This window comes from Haliaeetus albicilla, chromosome 16 (assembly GCF_947461875.1).
Source record: "Haliaeetus albicilla chromosome 16, bHalAlb1.1, whole genome shotgun sequence".
NCBI lineage: Eukaryota > Metazoa > Chordata > Aves > Accipitriformes > Accipitridae > Haliaeetus > Haliaeetus albicilla.
The window spans coordinates 19,084,284-19,100,582 of NC_091498.1; the positions used below are offsets into that span (position 1 = coordinate 19,084,284).

At 35.1% G+C, this 16,299-nt stretch overlaps 1 protein-coding gene across 4 annotated transcripts in view; it reads right to left on the reverse strand.

Annotated features, from left to right (window-relative positions):
- The window catches only part of PDE3B (phosphodiesterase 3B), a 93,058-nt gene that overhangs the window by 9,617 nt on the left and 67,142 nt on the right, over positions 1 to 16,299 (reverse strand). For 3 of the 4 annotated variants that reach the window (XM_069803766.1, XM_069803765.1, XM_069803768.1), the window contains exons 3-10: positions 14,713 to 14,961; positions 10,571 to 10,713; positions 7,279 to 7,385; positions 4,917 to 5,127; positions 4,290 to 4,363; positions 3,665 to 3,768; positions 2,752 to 2,886; positions 516 to 627 (exon numbers count right to left, since the gene is read on the reverse strand). In XM_069803766.1, the coding sequence (XP_069659867.1) occupies positions 516 to 627; positions 2,752 to 2,886; positions 3,665 to 3,768; positions 4,290 to 4,363; positions 4,917 to 5,127; positions 7,279 to 7,385; positions 10,571 to 10,713; positions 14,713 to 14,961 (1,135 nt within the window). The remainder of the gene's footprint in view (positions 1 to 515; positions 628 to 2,751; positions 2,887 to 3,664; positions 3,769 to 4,289; positions 4,364 to 4,916; positions 5,128 to 7,278; positions 7,386 to 10,570; positions 10,714 to 14,712; positions 14,962 to 16,299) is intronic. The other variant, XM_069803767.1, reaches the window with a different exon arrangement.

Below are 16,299 nucleotides of genomic sequence, written 5' to 3' on the forward strand. Positions count from 1 at the left end.
GGTGAGGCACTAGCCTTGCTTCCAATCCGATACCTACAAGCACCTGGGTTGGTTCAAACATCTGTGACACAGGATAGGTGGGAAGAAGGGTGGGGATGACACAGGGGTAATTTTTTTGTTTTCTTTTGTTTTCCAATAAATTTGTCTGCCCTAAACAGCAAGATGAATAATTACTGTCAAAATTCTATAGTTTCTTATTATTCTATTACAGGCCTAAACCAAATTTTTGTTAAATCAGCAAATATTCTTCCATTGACTTCAGTATGTTTGACTCAATTACTCATTCAAATTCTTTAAGATTATATTCAACCTACATATTAACAGATTCAGTTTTGGAGTCCACCAATTTTTAGCTGCAATTCATTAAATCAGTTCTAAATTCTGACAAATGTATTCATTAAAAATATACTAAGTTCAGACATTGTCTACCTCTGTATTAAACATTAAACTAATACAAACACTAAAGGAGATACACTAATACAAAATAAAAACTTATGTAATTGGATAGTACTTACAGGGAATATCTCGGTAGCCATTTTCTAGTGCACAGAAGTAATTCATGAATTCTTGAGTTGGGATTTTAAAAATTTCAAACAAACCAGTGTCTTGAAACAAGGTATAAGTTACCTAAGTACATATTAAAATGAATTTTAGTATACGTAAGCATATTCTTTTTCAACTTTAAAAATATTCCTGTTTTTAAAATTTTGCTTGCTGATGGAGATGGAAGTTACTGAAATTCCATTAAAGATTATCTGAAAGCTATGGTCAGAGAGATATGTTTAATGATTTTTTTTAGCACAAAAATGTGGATTTTTACCATCCTCTAAAATACAGAATAATAAAAGCTTTTATTTCTTTACTGATAAATTCTATGCACAACTGATTTTTTTAATAATATTCTCCAAAATTTTCATAATGTTAAAGAACTCATGCTTTATTCCATTAATTACCTAAAAATAAGAAATCCATATTCTTACTTGTTATTCAAAATTTCAAATTACTTAACTATAGTAGCAGAGCCATTAGTATAAAAAAAATACTATTTTTGAGACTTTGGCGAAGACATCCTATTTCTTTTATTCATTATGACTTATCTTGGCTATTTTTAACAAAGCTAGCTGGTAAATGAAAAAATATTTCAAAAATGTACTCAGAACACCTACACATGTATATACTGTGCAAATATACTATGTTTTACAAGTAAAGCTTAGTGACTGCAAAGACCTAATACACCCAAGACTGAAAATATTATGAAAGCTTTCCAAAACAAGTCACTGCTACTCATTTTTGACACTTCTTTCCCAGACACTTGTGAGAAAGAATACATTCTAAAATGTGGGAGGTGCTCAAAGGAATATGAGAGCAAAATGAGGGGACATCCCTCCTTCTACCCACCCCAACCATTCCCCTTACACATAACCAATCTGAGAACCTTACAACTTATGATGGTAAAATACAGTTTTTAATTGACTCTTAAGTATGTATCAGATGCTTACAGCACAACAGACAAAATGACTGGGGTGGGAGGAGGAGAAGGACAAGTAGTACACATACATACAATATCAGGAAGAACTGATACAGAAATTCTGGTAGAGTTAAGTATAAACCTGCACACTTAAGTACTTACAGGTTTGAACTATCCCCTAGACTGCACACAAATGAACTGCAAGCTAATGTGAATCACAGAGTACTAGTATACTACAGTAAAAACACCACTCAGAAGTGGATTATGGCATTCCAGTCTGTACCTTAACAGTTGTTGCTAACTGAGGTGACAAAAGACCTGAAAACATTTGATCAAACAAGACTAATGGAAGATTTAAAACCATACGCAGAGTACTGTGTATTATGAAAGAAAAGGCAGTGTGTAATGACAAAAATGAAATTATCCCCATTGTTTTTTCCTGTCTTCAGTATAGGTGCAGGCCTATGGTTCCAACTGCACCTGAGTACTTCTAACCTGTTTCCTTCCCTCCAGCTGATTGCTCCTGACACTACCTGTGAACAAGAGTAACATGCATTCTACTCCAGGGTAGGAAGCTAAGGTACTGGCAATAAAAATATTTTGAGGTCAGATCAGAAGCAAATCCAGCTCATACTATAGCTCCATGATTGCTAAATCCAGTATAAAGAAAGAAACAGAAGCTTCCAGATGACATTGATGAATGGGAGAGGCTGGGGAAGAGCAAATAGGATCATACTTTTGCACCTGCCAGTAGATTGGCTTCAGCACAACATAAAACTGCACAAAAGAGCTTAGTAATAAGTCAGAAAGAGATAAAAGGGATACTACAGGCAGAAAGCAGCATGGAAAAAAAATCCCATTGTTTGTAGGATCAAGAGGCAAAAGACTGCCTAAAAGATCACTTCTCTTCCCCCACAGGTGTAGCTCTGGCAGAAATATTTTACTGAAATAAAGAAAAAAGAAATGGTTGACAAACAAGGTAGTTAATTCTGAAAGCAGGAGACAATTTTTCATAGGAAATGACATATTACTATGAAACCTAGTAAGTGTGAATCTAACCTATTTTTACATTGAGAGTAAAATTGATAAAATTTGGAGCAAGTTGTCCATAGATCGATCACTTTTTATGGTTTACAATGAAATGGAGTACATGAGAAATGATATTTCTACATTTCAAGTTAGCATTCATAAATACGTTGACTGCAAAACTTTGCAGTTTAAATAAAATATATAAAGCACAACAGCTTTACACACCCTCCCTCATATTATAAAAGACAACAAACCTGGCTAAGAATCCTTCCAGACTGATCTCCCATTTCTTGTACAAGGTCAAAAATTTGGAAATTCCAATTGTTCATCTTCTCCATTAGTGAATCATGGTCTAATAACATTGTTTCTAATGTAAGACTCTGCTCTACCTGTATGAGAGTAAGATACTTTATTATCTCTAAAATAACAATGAAAACTAATTTGTCAGTTGTATTGGCAAAAAAAGCCAAGAAAATGATAAATCATTATTGAACTTATTGAATGGTGATGTAACTATGGCTATGAGATAATCATAAATCAATAGTACAAATAGCACAGTTAAGGGCTTGACTTTTCATATTTTGGGGCAGCAGATTCCAGGGCTTTCTGAGATGGTGCTAAATTTTCATTCTTCTTTCTTTTTAAACAAGATGAGTTAATAAAACAACGCAAAAATATGCATAGGCTAACAAAATATTTACTGACCTTTAACAGTTCATTAATTAAACAAGCTTTAAAAAAATTGAGGTATAAACCCAAAATGTTAGTAAAGCTTAAACCATTTGTCTCCCTGCACTTCCAATACATTGCACTGTATGAACATTCATTTGTAAGTCTCACTGAAACTGCCACATCTGTCATAAACTGCCAAGAGAAAATACTAGTCAAACTGTTGGAGCATACTATCAACATTAAAACTACACAAATTAATTTTGGTCAACAAAAAAATTAATACAATCACCATCTTTCTTGTCATTTGCTAGTGAAATTTATGCAAGTTGGAAATACACAATTGTTAAATGAAAATTTGAATTCCACTGATGCAACATTTCCCTCCAGAAATTACAAATCTTAGCAATGCAGACCTCTTTACAGCATGATAGAAATGATAAAGAAATACTGTATTGATAAAAGTTATTGCAAGTTTTTTTTCAATTACATGCTTACAAGCAGATTATTTTGTGTTTGATTGATCATTTCCTTCCTTTCATCTTTTTTCTTCTCTGTATGGTGGAAAGATTCTTTTGAAACACTAGCACTTCCAATTTCACCTTAAAGAAAATACATACGTAAATACCATATCAATAATTTATTTGTAAATTACTGCTGTCTAATAATTCTCAAACTGATCATACAGATTCTTCACAGAAATATAAGTAACAGCTTGTTTCTAAACCATTTTTATTTAAGAATTTAACAACAAAAAGGTTGTAAAGGACAAAATTTATTAGACAAAACCTCTTTCAAGATTGAGAAAAGCTAGAAGCATAACTTTTAACTTGCAAAAATCGGTTCAGTGATTAGTTTAGCTGAGATGGCAGAGAACTTGTTTGATATATGGAGTACAGAACTATAAAGCTATCAGTGGAAGCCTATTATAAAATCCTTACTCTGAGGCAGGCAATATTTTAGTTTATCTTGATTATCCTAAGTCACAAGCTAAAATAAAATATATGAATATGAGTTACTTAAAGTATAGGAAAAATTTCATGTAAAAATATAAAAATTTTAATTTAATTGGCTTTAAAAAAAAGGATGTTTATATCAAATATTAATCTATTTGAAATCCCACCTGATTTTCTGTCTTTATATTCTGCAAATTCTGGTTCTGGTGTTGGAACAGGCTTGGGTATCTGATGTCCACAGCTTACAGAATACATGAAAAATATTTACAACATTAAGTAATTTTCTTCTTTTGCTACTGCTGTGTTGTACTGAAAAATATCTGCAAATTACTTTTCTTAAAAAGGCATGCTTTTGAAGGTTCCTCCACCAAGGACCTTAGTATTTTCTCCTAAATTTGGCATACAGAGATTTAGTCCGTACTTAGAAAATAATCAACCATCATCTCCCCTGAACTCACCTCTATGAATTAATAAAGTAGAGCTAATTATTTAGAAACTATTCAGAAATACAGAATTCAATTCCCGGGTAGGAAGTCCTCCTTTTCTAAAAATCTGTAAAATATCATTACTCTACAATAACTGCTGCTTTCAAGGATGAGCCATTTCAGATCAATGGCATACATACAGCATTCTTTAGCCTCTCCTGGATAATATAGTTACAGATTATTATGACATCCTATGCCTTTTTTTCAATACTAGTAGATGTACAGGTCTTGTTATATTTGTTCATTTTATTTATATTCTTTTCAACGCATATTCAGCACATACTAAAAACGTAACAGAGTTTACAGTACCTGCTACACATATAACCTACAGATGTTTTAACTTGCTGCTGAAAATCTGGAGAACTAAATGTGTATCCTGGAGGCTTATGTATATTAATGCTTGGTTTTGTAAGAAAATCAGCAGTATCAGGAAATTCTACAGGTGACCAGCTGCTGAAAGCCCCACTGGAGACAGATCCATGACTAGGTGAACCCACAGGACTCAGGCCAGGAGAAGCACCTTCCAAAACAAACATTACATGGGGTTCAGATTACAATAAAACCATTACTATTTAGAAAGACTGAAATTAAACTACAAGAACCTTTATAAATTGTAAAGAATGTGCAAGTTTTCAAAACACGGTGTATAGTTCACATTGTTAAACACATATAAAGTAGTTAGATCTATTCCAGGTTTTGAGATCTACAACTCTGCAGCAGTCTAGGCTACACATCTGAATGGGCAAACTATGTAATGTGTTATAACATCTGGCTTTCAAAGGTTTGGTTTGGTTTTTAGCTTTGGCAAAATTTAAACAGTAGCTGAAACTTTTCATATTCTTTTCTGATTCAGAATTCCTTTTTAAATTTTCCAGAAAAAAAAATCATCAAAAACAATTCAGCATTGGTAACTGACCTAGATAAAAATGTTTTACCTAATTGTTTTGCAATAAAGAAAAAATATGCTTGAGACATTTTTAAAAACAAAGTAAAAAACCAAAATGTTGTAATCATTTTTTTGAAGTGAGGGATTGAAGTGGGCAAATACTGGCCTTTTTTGACAGTGATGTACCGTTTTTTAATTGGCATGATAATCTATCTAAATCTGCCTAATAAGCCATTGGGGTGGGGGTGGGGGGGGAATCTAAAGTCTGCTCATAGGTAATTAGAGATAAAAAACAAACAGACAACAAAACTCGATCTTCCTTAGGTCCATGAAGTTCCCCATTCCTGTTCCAACAGTAAGCTAGGGTTTACTTCAGGTTTCTGTCTGTGAAATCTAGGAAAGCAAGCTGGGAAATCCAGACTTTGGCTACTCTGTGCCTAACCTGAGTTTACAACAAAATTTTGCATTAAGCCAAAGTATCATTTATTTCTTTTGTGAAAATATACAAAAGGCAGGTTTTCTACAAGTGCCTGAAGTAAGTTATAGCCATTGTAAACATATTTTTATCAAAAGAATAAAGTGCCCAAGAGCAAAATAATGAGGTATTCTGTGGACTTTCCAAAAGCTGAATCACTTATTCTGCTGCAAACTATGAAGCAAAAACTCCACCATAAGTTTTATGACTGTACAGTGCCCGAAAGTCCACATTGCTAGGTGCAGAGATAGAAGTTTTAGAAAGCAAATGTCACTTCACTGCTGCAAGGAAAGATCTGGAAAGTTGAGAAGCAATTTGTAAACTCCCCTCTAGAACTAAAACAAATGAATACTCTAATGTTGGTTACTTAATTTCATCCTTTTTACATATACACATTCAACAAGTTTTAATGTATATCATTGCACTCTGTATTTTCTGCAAGATTCAAAGTAGAAAAGTGCAGAAGGCAGCCCAGCTTTTTATGAAGACAGAACCATTGAGAATGTGCAACAATGTGTTTACATGCAAATCTGGCCTGAGTTTGCATGTTCCTTGTGTTTAGAAGAGTGAAAGAGAAACAATCAAGCCATCAGCAATACAGAGAGAACTGGTGAGTTTGTTTTGGTTTGTTGTTTTTTTTTTAAATAAATTAAAAAGTGCATTCATCTCTCTCAATCCCACCTACATATTTAACCTTTTCTAAAACAAAATTATTAGACAGGTTGTTACTTTTAAATCATGCTAAAATGAATAGACAGAAATTTCAAAAGAAGTAGTTTTCAAGTTTTCACTTAATATGGGCAAACAGACCAGTTATAATCTCTGAAATACTGATATACACAGTATTTCAGCACTGCTGTTACAGTATCTACTAGCTTATTACACTGACAGTGTTAGAATAAAATCTACTCCAACTCCCTCCAAAATTTGTTTAAATATTCATCTCAGATGGCTATCAGGTATTTAGGAATTTCTAAGTGACACTGTTCCATTACAAAAAGCATAATTACTAAAAAAAAAAAGTCCCTTATTAATGTATATGAATGTTGCAATTTTCAACAGGTACCAGCCATACTGAACATTATAACATTTTGCAGCTACATAGCATTAGGTAAATAGTTGAGATTTCTACAAAGTTGATGTTAACTGTAATTTTGAGTATTCTTAGAAGCAGATTAAAAAAAAAAATTTAAATATATGCAACATGCTGATATTATTTTAGTACTATATTTACATGAAAAAAACCAATTGATGTACTAACTACTACCTTGACATCCTGCCACTAAGCTATACAAATTGCACGATCTTACCTGCTCGTCTGGGACCTATATGATGAGTCAATGTCATAGAAGATGATCTTTGTTTTGGTATTGTCAGCAAGTTTGCACCAAAAGACCCATTTGAATGAGATCCTTGGCTGAAAATAAAACAGTAAGAATTTTTTTTCTTTCCTACCTTGTCTTCCATTTTTATTAAATAAAATGCTTATAAAATGGCCAAACTGATCTGCTACAGGTCCACTACCATTGAAGAAAAAGAGAGTACTAGAAAGAAGTCTAATTCAAGATCAGGTGGACACTATGTGTCAATTATACGGAATAAAAAATGCTGGGTACTACATGAAAGCAACAGAAAACTTTATGTAGTCCTAAAATGACACAATAAGCATATTCAGGCCACATGCCATAGGTTTTACTTTCTAACATGTTATTTACTTTTCTTTAAGGTTTTAACAAAGCAGGCTGTTTTGTAACAGATCTGCGAACATTTAAAAGATTGGCTACTTTGGAAATACCATGACAATCTTACGCAGCCATGGCTTGCTTTTCAAATCAATTTTTGCATATTTAATTAATAATTTTATTTATTATCATCTTAAAACTAAAGCTGTTTTTGACAAAGTCATATTGTACTTCAGTAGCTAAATCATTAAACTCGATTGTTGAGTTATGCCATCTGCTGTTCTAGGTATGAAACTGCATGCCAAAATTCCAATTACGTATTTCCTTTAGTAAACAAAAATGCTATATGTGATTAGAAATAACTGTATACATGTACTTTAAAGTAAAAATATTTTATGTAAAACTATTTCATTTCAGTATGGGAAAACAGTATTTACCAAAACAGATTTAATCTTGTTTAATCAGATTTCAACCAAATGTCAAATACAGAAATAATACTTGATCTCCCATAATTTGTTTAAATATATAAATATAAAAAATGAGTTAAAGAATAAACACAGATTTATTCTTGTGAAGTCTGATGCTGACATGTTAATCAACTTTAAAAAATGTTTGGGTTGACAACTAGGATAGATTGAACTTTTCACTATTTGTACACTGTTCAGCTATCATAGCTTACATGTATTCTTTTAAAGCACAGACAAACGCTGCAACAGTATTTAGTGTAGGAAGACTATATATTAAGCAAAGTCAGTTCATCTTGAACTCGTGTTTGTCTGAAAAACCAAATCAAGAATTTGCATGCAAATAGAACAGCAGCTCTCAAGAGTTGCTTTTGAACACTGTCTGGACGGATAGAAAAAAATTCTGGAACATTAAATCAAATTTTGTAGCAATATTAATTTATTACACCACTATGTAATATCTTATCTTTCTCAACTCAGATAGAATCCAGTTGAAAGCAGTCATTGTATGTAAAATAATATTTTGATTTTTGATAAGCTTTCCTCCTAGCAAACAGTTTGCTGTTTCACTCTCCTTTTTTACTATTAGCCTGCTCCTCCTTCTTCTCTTCTAACATTCACTGGGTCTTTCATTGGGCTGAATCAGCTCCCCAAGGCAGGAAAAACTGTCTTTTTTTATTGCTGTTATTTTTCTGACAAGTTAAGGGGCTGACTCAAGAGCCAGAGCCAATGGCACAAAGTACTCTAGGAATGCAGGACTGCCTCTTTTGGCAGCAGGAACAGCTATGCCAGTTCAGCTACGTCATCTAACCTTATCTGTAAGGTAAGCACCCGTGGGGGATTTTGAGATGATTATGTGTTAGAAGTTAAAGGGAACCTGATAAGAACGATCACTGGAAGATGTAAGGAGACAGGGACAGTGTAAGTGTTGGCAAGAACTCTGAAGGCCAGGACACAAACCACAAAAAAGTGAACACATATTCTAGGGCTGTATGGGGGTGGACAGGAGCAGGGCAGGGGAACATGACTAACTAGGAGTGCTAGTCATCAGGGTCAAGAGATAATTTAAAAGTGATGGAGTATGAGCAAAAGCATTTTCTGTATTGCTGCTTTTAATTGGGTGAGCTTCAGTAGGTTCTTTGGTTGGTAGGAGCTGTAAGGAAACCCTCTGTAAATGTACACTGTGTCTGCACCAGAAGTGCTGAGCTTCAAACTTAGGTCCCACGATTTGTAAGTTTAAAGCAAGTTCTCTGGTCTTTGGTTATTGCTGGTGGATATAACTGGGGAGATTCTTTCAAACGCTGATAACCAAATCAGCATGAAAATACAATCTTTAAACTATTACTACTGCCACTACTAGCATCTTCAATTATATTTTATACGCAAACCACAATTAAGTTTTGCTATGCAAAAACTTGAAGAGCATATTTTATTCGAGGGGAAAATCAAATTATTTAAATGGTTCACTTTAAAATTAAATATAATATTGATAAATAAATTCTTGGATAGGTGTATATAAACTTTCATCCACCACTAGTAATTATCAGTTATAAGCATAACTCATGTTTTCTTTAAAAAGAATGCATCTATCATACTTTCCCTATGACCTATAGAAAACCATTAAAATCTTAAGAGATACCAACTATTAAAAAAAAAAAAAAAAAAAGGCGCAAAACCACACACATTTTTAGGGATTGAAGCTGCAACACAATTTCAAACATCTGTTGTACTTTTCTTACAAGTTATTGAGCAAAGCCATACACTTCTACACATTTAAATAAAAGTACATGTGTGAAGTTTCACTCATATACAATGTTAAACAAAAAGAAAAAAAAGTACATTTATTTTAATCCTAATTCAAAATGTAATCTTAATTCTGGAAATAAAAGCTTCATTTGCTCCATATTGACTAACAGGTAAAGAGATGACTTCCTTAATCTACCTTACTGATTACTTGATGACCATAGGGATAATAAATGTTGCAATACACACAACAGTGGCTATCAAATGCAAGAAAGTTATATAATCTTTTTAATTAGAAAACAAATTTTGGGGTATGTGGAAGTTGGAAAGTGATATATATTTTAAGTAATAAGGAGAAGGAGGAAGTCAGTAAAGGTTTAGAGGTTAAACTAGTTTGTTTTGCAATCATGTATGTTGGACTTTTTTTTTTTTTTTCATTTCCTACTACAACTGATATGCAGGCCTACTTATTATGACAGAGCATGCCATTCAACCTCAGAATGACCTGATTTCTACTTGAGATCACACAGAGTTACAAAGTATAGTATATAATTAACTTGAAACATTTTCCAGTTTATACTGGCAGAATTTGGAGACTTAATTCACAAGATTTTACATTAAATACTTCTGCTGCCAAGTTCCAAAATTACAGACATGAACATTTTAGAAAGGCTACATTTATTATTACACTTAAAATGTGGTTCAGTGCTTACCTTGATGTGTTATATTCCTGATGAGATCTCTTGCTGTTACTCCGTTCCCATCTAGAAGATGTTGATTCTACAGGTGGAATGCCAGAAACTCCTGAAGATCGTCTCAGCTGTGGTGTTGGCAGGCTATTCCTGCTATTTAATCCCTGTTGAGTAATTTAACCATGGTTACAGTCTATATAATTAAAAACAGACATTCAAATTTTATTTCTTGTTTGTGAAGACTATTTATTGTTAATTTTTTATAGTGAAATAGTAAGTATGGCATCTTATATTCACTCTTATTGCTCAAGAAAATAAAAAAGATGCAATCAAATTATTTTGCTTACCAGGAATAATTATTTTTCATATCTCTTCTTTTCTTTCCCCAAATTAAAATTTGTAAAGATACTTGTACTCTGAAATCCATGTGGTCCAACAATTACTCTTCAGAGCTTTTAAAAATTGAGATCTTTTAGAGACAGTCAGTTGCTGTAGGATTATGGACTCTTTTCCTGCACAGCCTTATCATACAACTACACCATCAGCTCTCCAGCTCTCAGAATAGCCTGAGATTTCAGTAACTCAGATGCTAAATATTGACAGTGCGAGTATTGTGGAACATATGGAATGGGTGATGCACAATGCACAGGTCAGTTCTGGTCCGTCAAGACTCCCTCTCTGCTTCCATACCAGCCCCACAGCACCCGGGAAGCTCCTGGGCACTTCACCACTCCCAGCCTGGAAGCTGTGTTAGTTTAGGCATGCTGCAGCCCAAACCCTGGGAATCACCATTGTACTTCAATGCAAAGCCCTCCACAAAGCAGGGCAACAGCACTCAAACAGACCTGTATGGAAATAACTCAGGACTTATTAGCTCTGCCTTACTGAAATACCCCCGGAAAGTGTATGCATGTTTACACAGCAGCTAGTAGAACCTAACTAATAGAAAGGATAGGATCACTGAACCAAAACTGCAAAGCCAGCTCTGGCATATCTGCATCCATTGGATGGATAACCTATACACTGTATTTTAAACAAATTAAAAATAAAAATATCTCTCTCTGCATTCAGTCCACAATCCACTTGTTAACTCATACCTAGATTCGGTCATTCAGTGGAGGGAGGGGGTGGGTGAGGAGTGAAGATTCTTCTGCATAATACAGATGTGTGTAATCAGACCTTGCAAAGTAAAAAGGATGCCAGGAAAAAATGTTTAAAACAAAAAATCCAAAGCAGTATTTGCAGTATTGAGTAAGGTCTGCAGGGTCATGTATGAGGCCAGGTGAACCCTGGATGCTACCACTTCAAAAGTCTGGCAGAAATAATGACTTTGCAATTTTAAGCTTTATCGGGTGGTCAAAGATCATATTTAACTCACAAAGCTATTACATATTTCAAAAAAATGAAACAGCATTGACACAAAAGAGTATAATCTCTTATACTGAAAAATCAGACTGCTTTGAGTCCTTGATATGGGATATACCTTGACTCTGTTTGCTTTGCTGCAAAGCGGTAGTCACAGCCAGAAAGGTGGAACTGGACAGGCAGAATAAGACCACCACATCACCCACAGAAACATGCAGCAGTCCTTAACCAGCCCTACCAGAAAGAGAACTGGAGGAGCATATTCCGTGTGCAATCATACAGTGGTAGTGCTCTCAGGCTAGAATGGACTTCTCTGTCAGTGGACCACATCAATCTAACTTGCATGCTCTCTGCAACATGGGGAACATGCTGAAAATCCCCAACATTGGAGGAGAAAGGTCCACTCAGTGAAACAAATACATTGCTAGCACAGTATGGAAAGAAAGCCCCAGCTACTGCACTTACTTTTTCTTCTTCCTGGCTACTCTAAGAACAAGGGAACACTGGGGATATGACAAATCTCCAGAACTCTCCCCTGCTAGATAAAGAAGTAGAGAATAAACAAAACATGGGTAGCAAAGGACTAAGGAACTCCAGATCACCCTATGCTAGCAAAGTCACTGGTAATCACTATACAAAGGGGAAAAGTTGCTCTGGAAACAAAATTTAGACCACGCCAGAAATCAAAGTTATTATGAAAAGACTTTCAGTTACCAGCAATAACAAGGGCAGAAGACAAGGGATGTGGGTACTCAAGCGCTTGCCTAGACAACTTTTACTTGCCTGAAGTGTGAAAACTGTTAAAATCATGACTGTCGATAACACCAGAAATCCACCAATCTGGCAAGGAGTCTACTATCATATGCTAGGAAATCTGGGGACAGTTCTGTGACGATGGAGTGAAAAGTCTTTCTATTGCAGAGCAGCCCTGAGATGTTTTTTGTCTAAGATTTCCTTTTTCTTTTTTAGGAATTTAAAGAGACTGATCAGTAACTGGGCAGTTTACACTTTCCAAGCTGTCGACTACCAAGAAACTCAGAGTGAAGAGTTCGTATTAGATAACCAGTTATTGCTAGCCCAAGGTCTGAAGCCCAGTTTCAGCTTCTTTCTTTTCCTTGTTTTTTTTTGTTTTTCTACCAAAAAGAACAGGCAGTTCCCCATCAGAAGTGAAAAAAATTATAACTGAAAGTACTTTGGAAGCCAGTCAGGGAAGAGAAATAAAGATGTACATAATCCTCAGGAAAGAAACAACTTGTTTGATATACAGAGGAGACCTTTCATATTCCAAGTCAGGGAAAGAGAGAAGAGAACCTTTCAATATAATCTGCAAGATCACATTTTGAATACTTTCTTATGATTTTCTTTGGTGTGTCATAATCTGGAGTTTGTGCTGACTTACCTGTTTTTTGAAAGAAAAATATATCGTTTTCTTTCTTACAGTAACATACATAGTGGTACATCTTTTGGTTTACCCCTAAACATATACCAAAGTCAAACATTCATTGAATGATAGTGACAAGCACTATTTTATCCACCGGGTAAATTAATACACAGAAAAAACCCGAACTTAAAGGAAGAGTTACTTTTAAGAAGGAGAAAATGAGAATAGCTGTGAAAAAAAACCATAATCTTTCAATCTTACATAATCTTGATAACCAGTCTTCAGCAATGAATATTTTTTCATTTCAAACAATTCTGACTAAGTTACATTTTCAAGTTCACATAAATTATATTTTTCACATTGGTATACCAATCCTTAGCTGTTTTCAAAAAAATGTGCAAAGAAAAACATACGCTGAATGATCATGATCCCTACCCAACTGATTTCTGCAGATATCCATGTGACATTCCAAGGAATTTCATACTGCAATGATCCTGCAGGATCTTCCACAGAGTAATCTGCAGACACTGAGCTCTTCCCCAAAAGCATTTGTCTTGACATCCCAGCAGACATTTCCCAGGCTGAATCTGGCTCAGGACAGTTTATCTGGCTCCAAAATACTAAGCCAACAAATTGACCTATTTGGGCCAAGCTGCCCACTGCCTGGATATGGAAGCAACTGCAGGGCAGGGACGTCCCAGACCAGCCTCCACAATAAATAGCCTCAAGCTGTCAATACTGGGCTGCCCTAAAATTATTAGCTCTGGTGCACTGCAGCTGAGTTTCTATATTTGAATGTTTTTCCACCATGTTCCTTAATATGTCATATCACAACAACATTGTTGCTTTCACTTATTTACCCTAGATATCAGAGAAGTGATGGTAGATTTACACACTGGTCCCACAACGTGATGTGCTGCATAGAAGGAAGAGATTTTTTCCTTTTACATAGCTGATTTGCTTCTGTCTGATGGCTAGTTTGAACTTCACAAGAGAAAATTTCTTTGGGAAAAAAAGTCAATGAAAAAGCCACACTGACAGTAATTATTAGATCAAGAATGTGGGAGAATTAAGAACAACCCTGTTTGTGCCATATTATGAGAATATAACACCTTCATTTTATATTTGCTTTTAGTTTTTTTAATCCTGCGTTTATTTCAAGGAATCATGTGTTCAGAGTGCAGACCAGTGCTTTTACCTGTCTATCCATCAACCACTTCGATTTGCATTTTGGTACATATCTACATTTCATTCAGTATGTTTTCACAGCTGCTCTCTTTTGACCTTAAACATAGTTCACAGGTACTCAGTAAGGAAGCCACTATCCATACAGGAGCATTCTTTCCAGATGAATTTTCCTTGATAATTTTTTTTTAAATTGCAACACACACATGAATGAAAATTAAAGTCATTTGACCTTGAGCAGTTTTCGATCTCCTTTTTCAGCAGGATCCTCTACTTCAGGACGGGAGAAGAAACCAGGAAATGGTGTGAACGGACTAGCCTTTGGCCTGCATGTGCCTGAGAAAGCACCAATCAAACTATTAATGCTTCGAAGGGAAGAAATCACTTGTGGTGGAAGGGATGGGTCAGTCAGGAGGTCTGTTAGCATGCTCCGAGTCTCATTTAGTACTGAGAGATCAACTCCATTTCCACTGCCAGCATTCTAGAATAGATGGAAATGTTGCAAACTATTAACATGTCAAAATGTTTCACAGTATTCTAAGTTTTAAATAAGCATCTTATCCATTGCAAGTTTAAAAAAGAAATTTTAAAAAAATCAATGCTGTGTATTTTTCTTTTTTTTAAAGAAAATATATACATATAGACATGTTCAGACACCAATTTTTGCTGGTTTTTTTCACACAATAAAAAATATTTCAGAATTCAACATTAGCTTTCAGTTTATTTTTCTCTATTTAAAATAAAGACGTCGTGCCTATTTTTTTGTCTCAGTTTTTCATTACTTTGTCTCAGAATTAAACTTAGTATTCTATCTCTTCCAATAACATCAACAGAAATTTTGGTGGCCAAACTGTTATAAGCCCCTTTTAGAGGTGCAATTTCCACAGCCTCATTGCTTTTATTAACCCTGATTCTACTGAACCAAATCCTAACAATTCTGTCAAAAAAGTTATTAGTTTTTATTCGGCATAATTCTCGGAACAGGAACATCTAATCAGCAATAGCTGATTAGATACCACTGCTGATACAAGAGAAAGGGGGAGAAACAAGCAATCAAGAAAAAAGGTGAGAACCTGTGTCCTGGTTTCAGCTGGGATAGAGTTAATTGTCTTCCTAGTAGCTGGTACAGTGCTATGTTTTGAGTTCAGTATGTGAAAAATGTTGATAACACTGATGTTTGCAGTTGTTGCTCAGTAGTGTTTAGTCTAAAGTCAAGGATTTTTCAGCTTGTCATGCCCAGCCAGCGAGAAAGCTGGAGGGGCACAAGAAGTTGGCACAGGACACAGCCAGGGCAGCTGACTCAAACTGGCCAACAGGGTATTCCATACCATGTGACATCACATCCAGTGTATAAACTGGGGGGAGTGGGGGCGGGGGATCGCCGCTCAGGGACTAACTGGGTGTCGATCGGTGGGCGCAATTGCACTGCACATCATTTGTACAGTCCAATCCTTTTATTATTGCTGTTGTCATTTTATTAGTGTTATCATTATCATTATTAGTTTCTTCTTTTCTGTTCTATTAAACCATTCTTATCTCAACCCACAAGTTTTACTTCTTTTCCCAATTTTCTCCTCCATCCCACTGGGTGGGGGGAGAGTGAGTGAACAGCTGCGTGGTGCTTAGTTGCTGACTGGCGTAAACCATGACAACCTGGTAGACCTGAGTTTGGTGACATTGCTGGGGAATCACTCCCTAACCTTATGCTACTGGATATTTAAAAAACCCCACTGCCATCTTAGCTAGGTTTGAGACTGTTCTCATATACACCACAGAAAGTAGATCCGTGTCAGCTTGGTCAGAACAGCTAAATACCAAG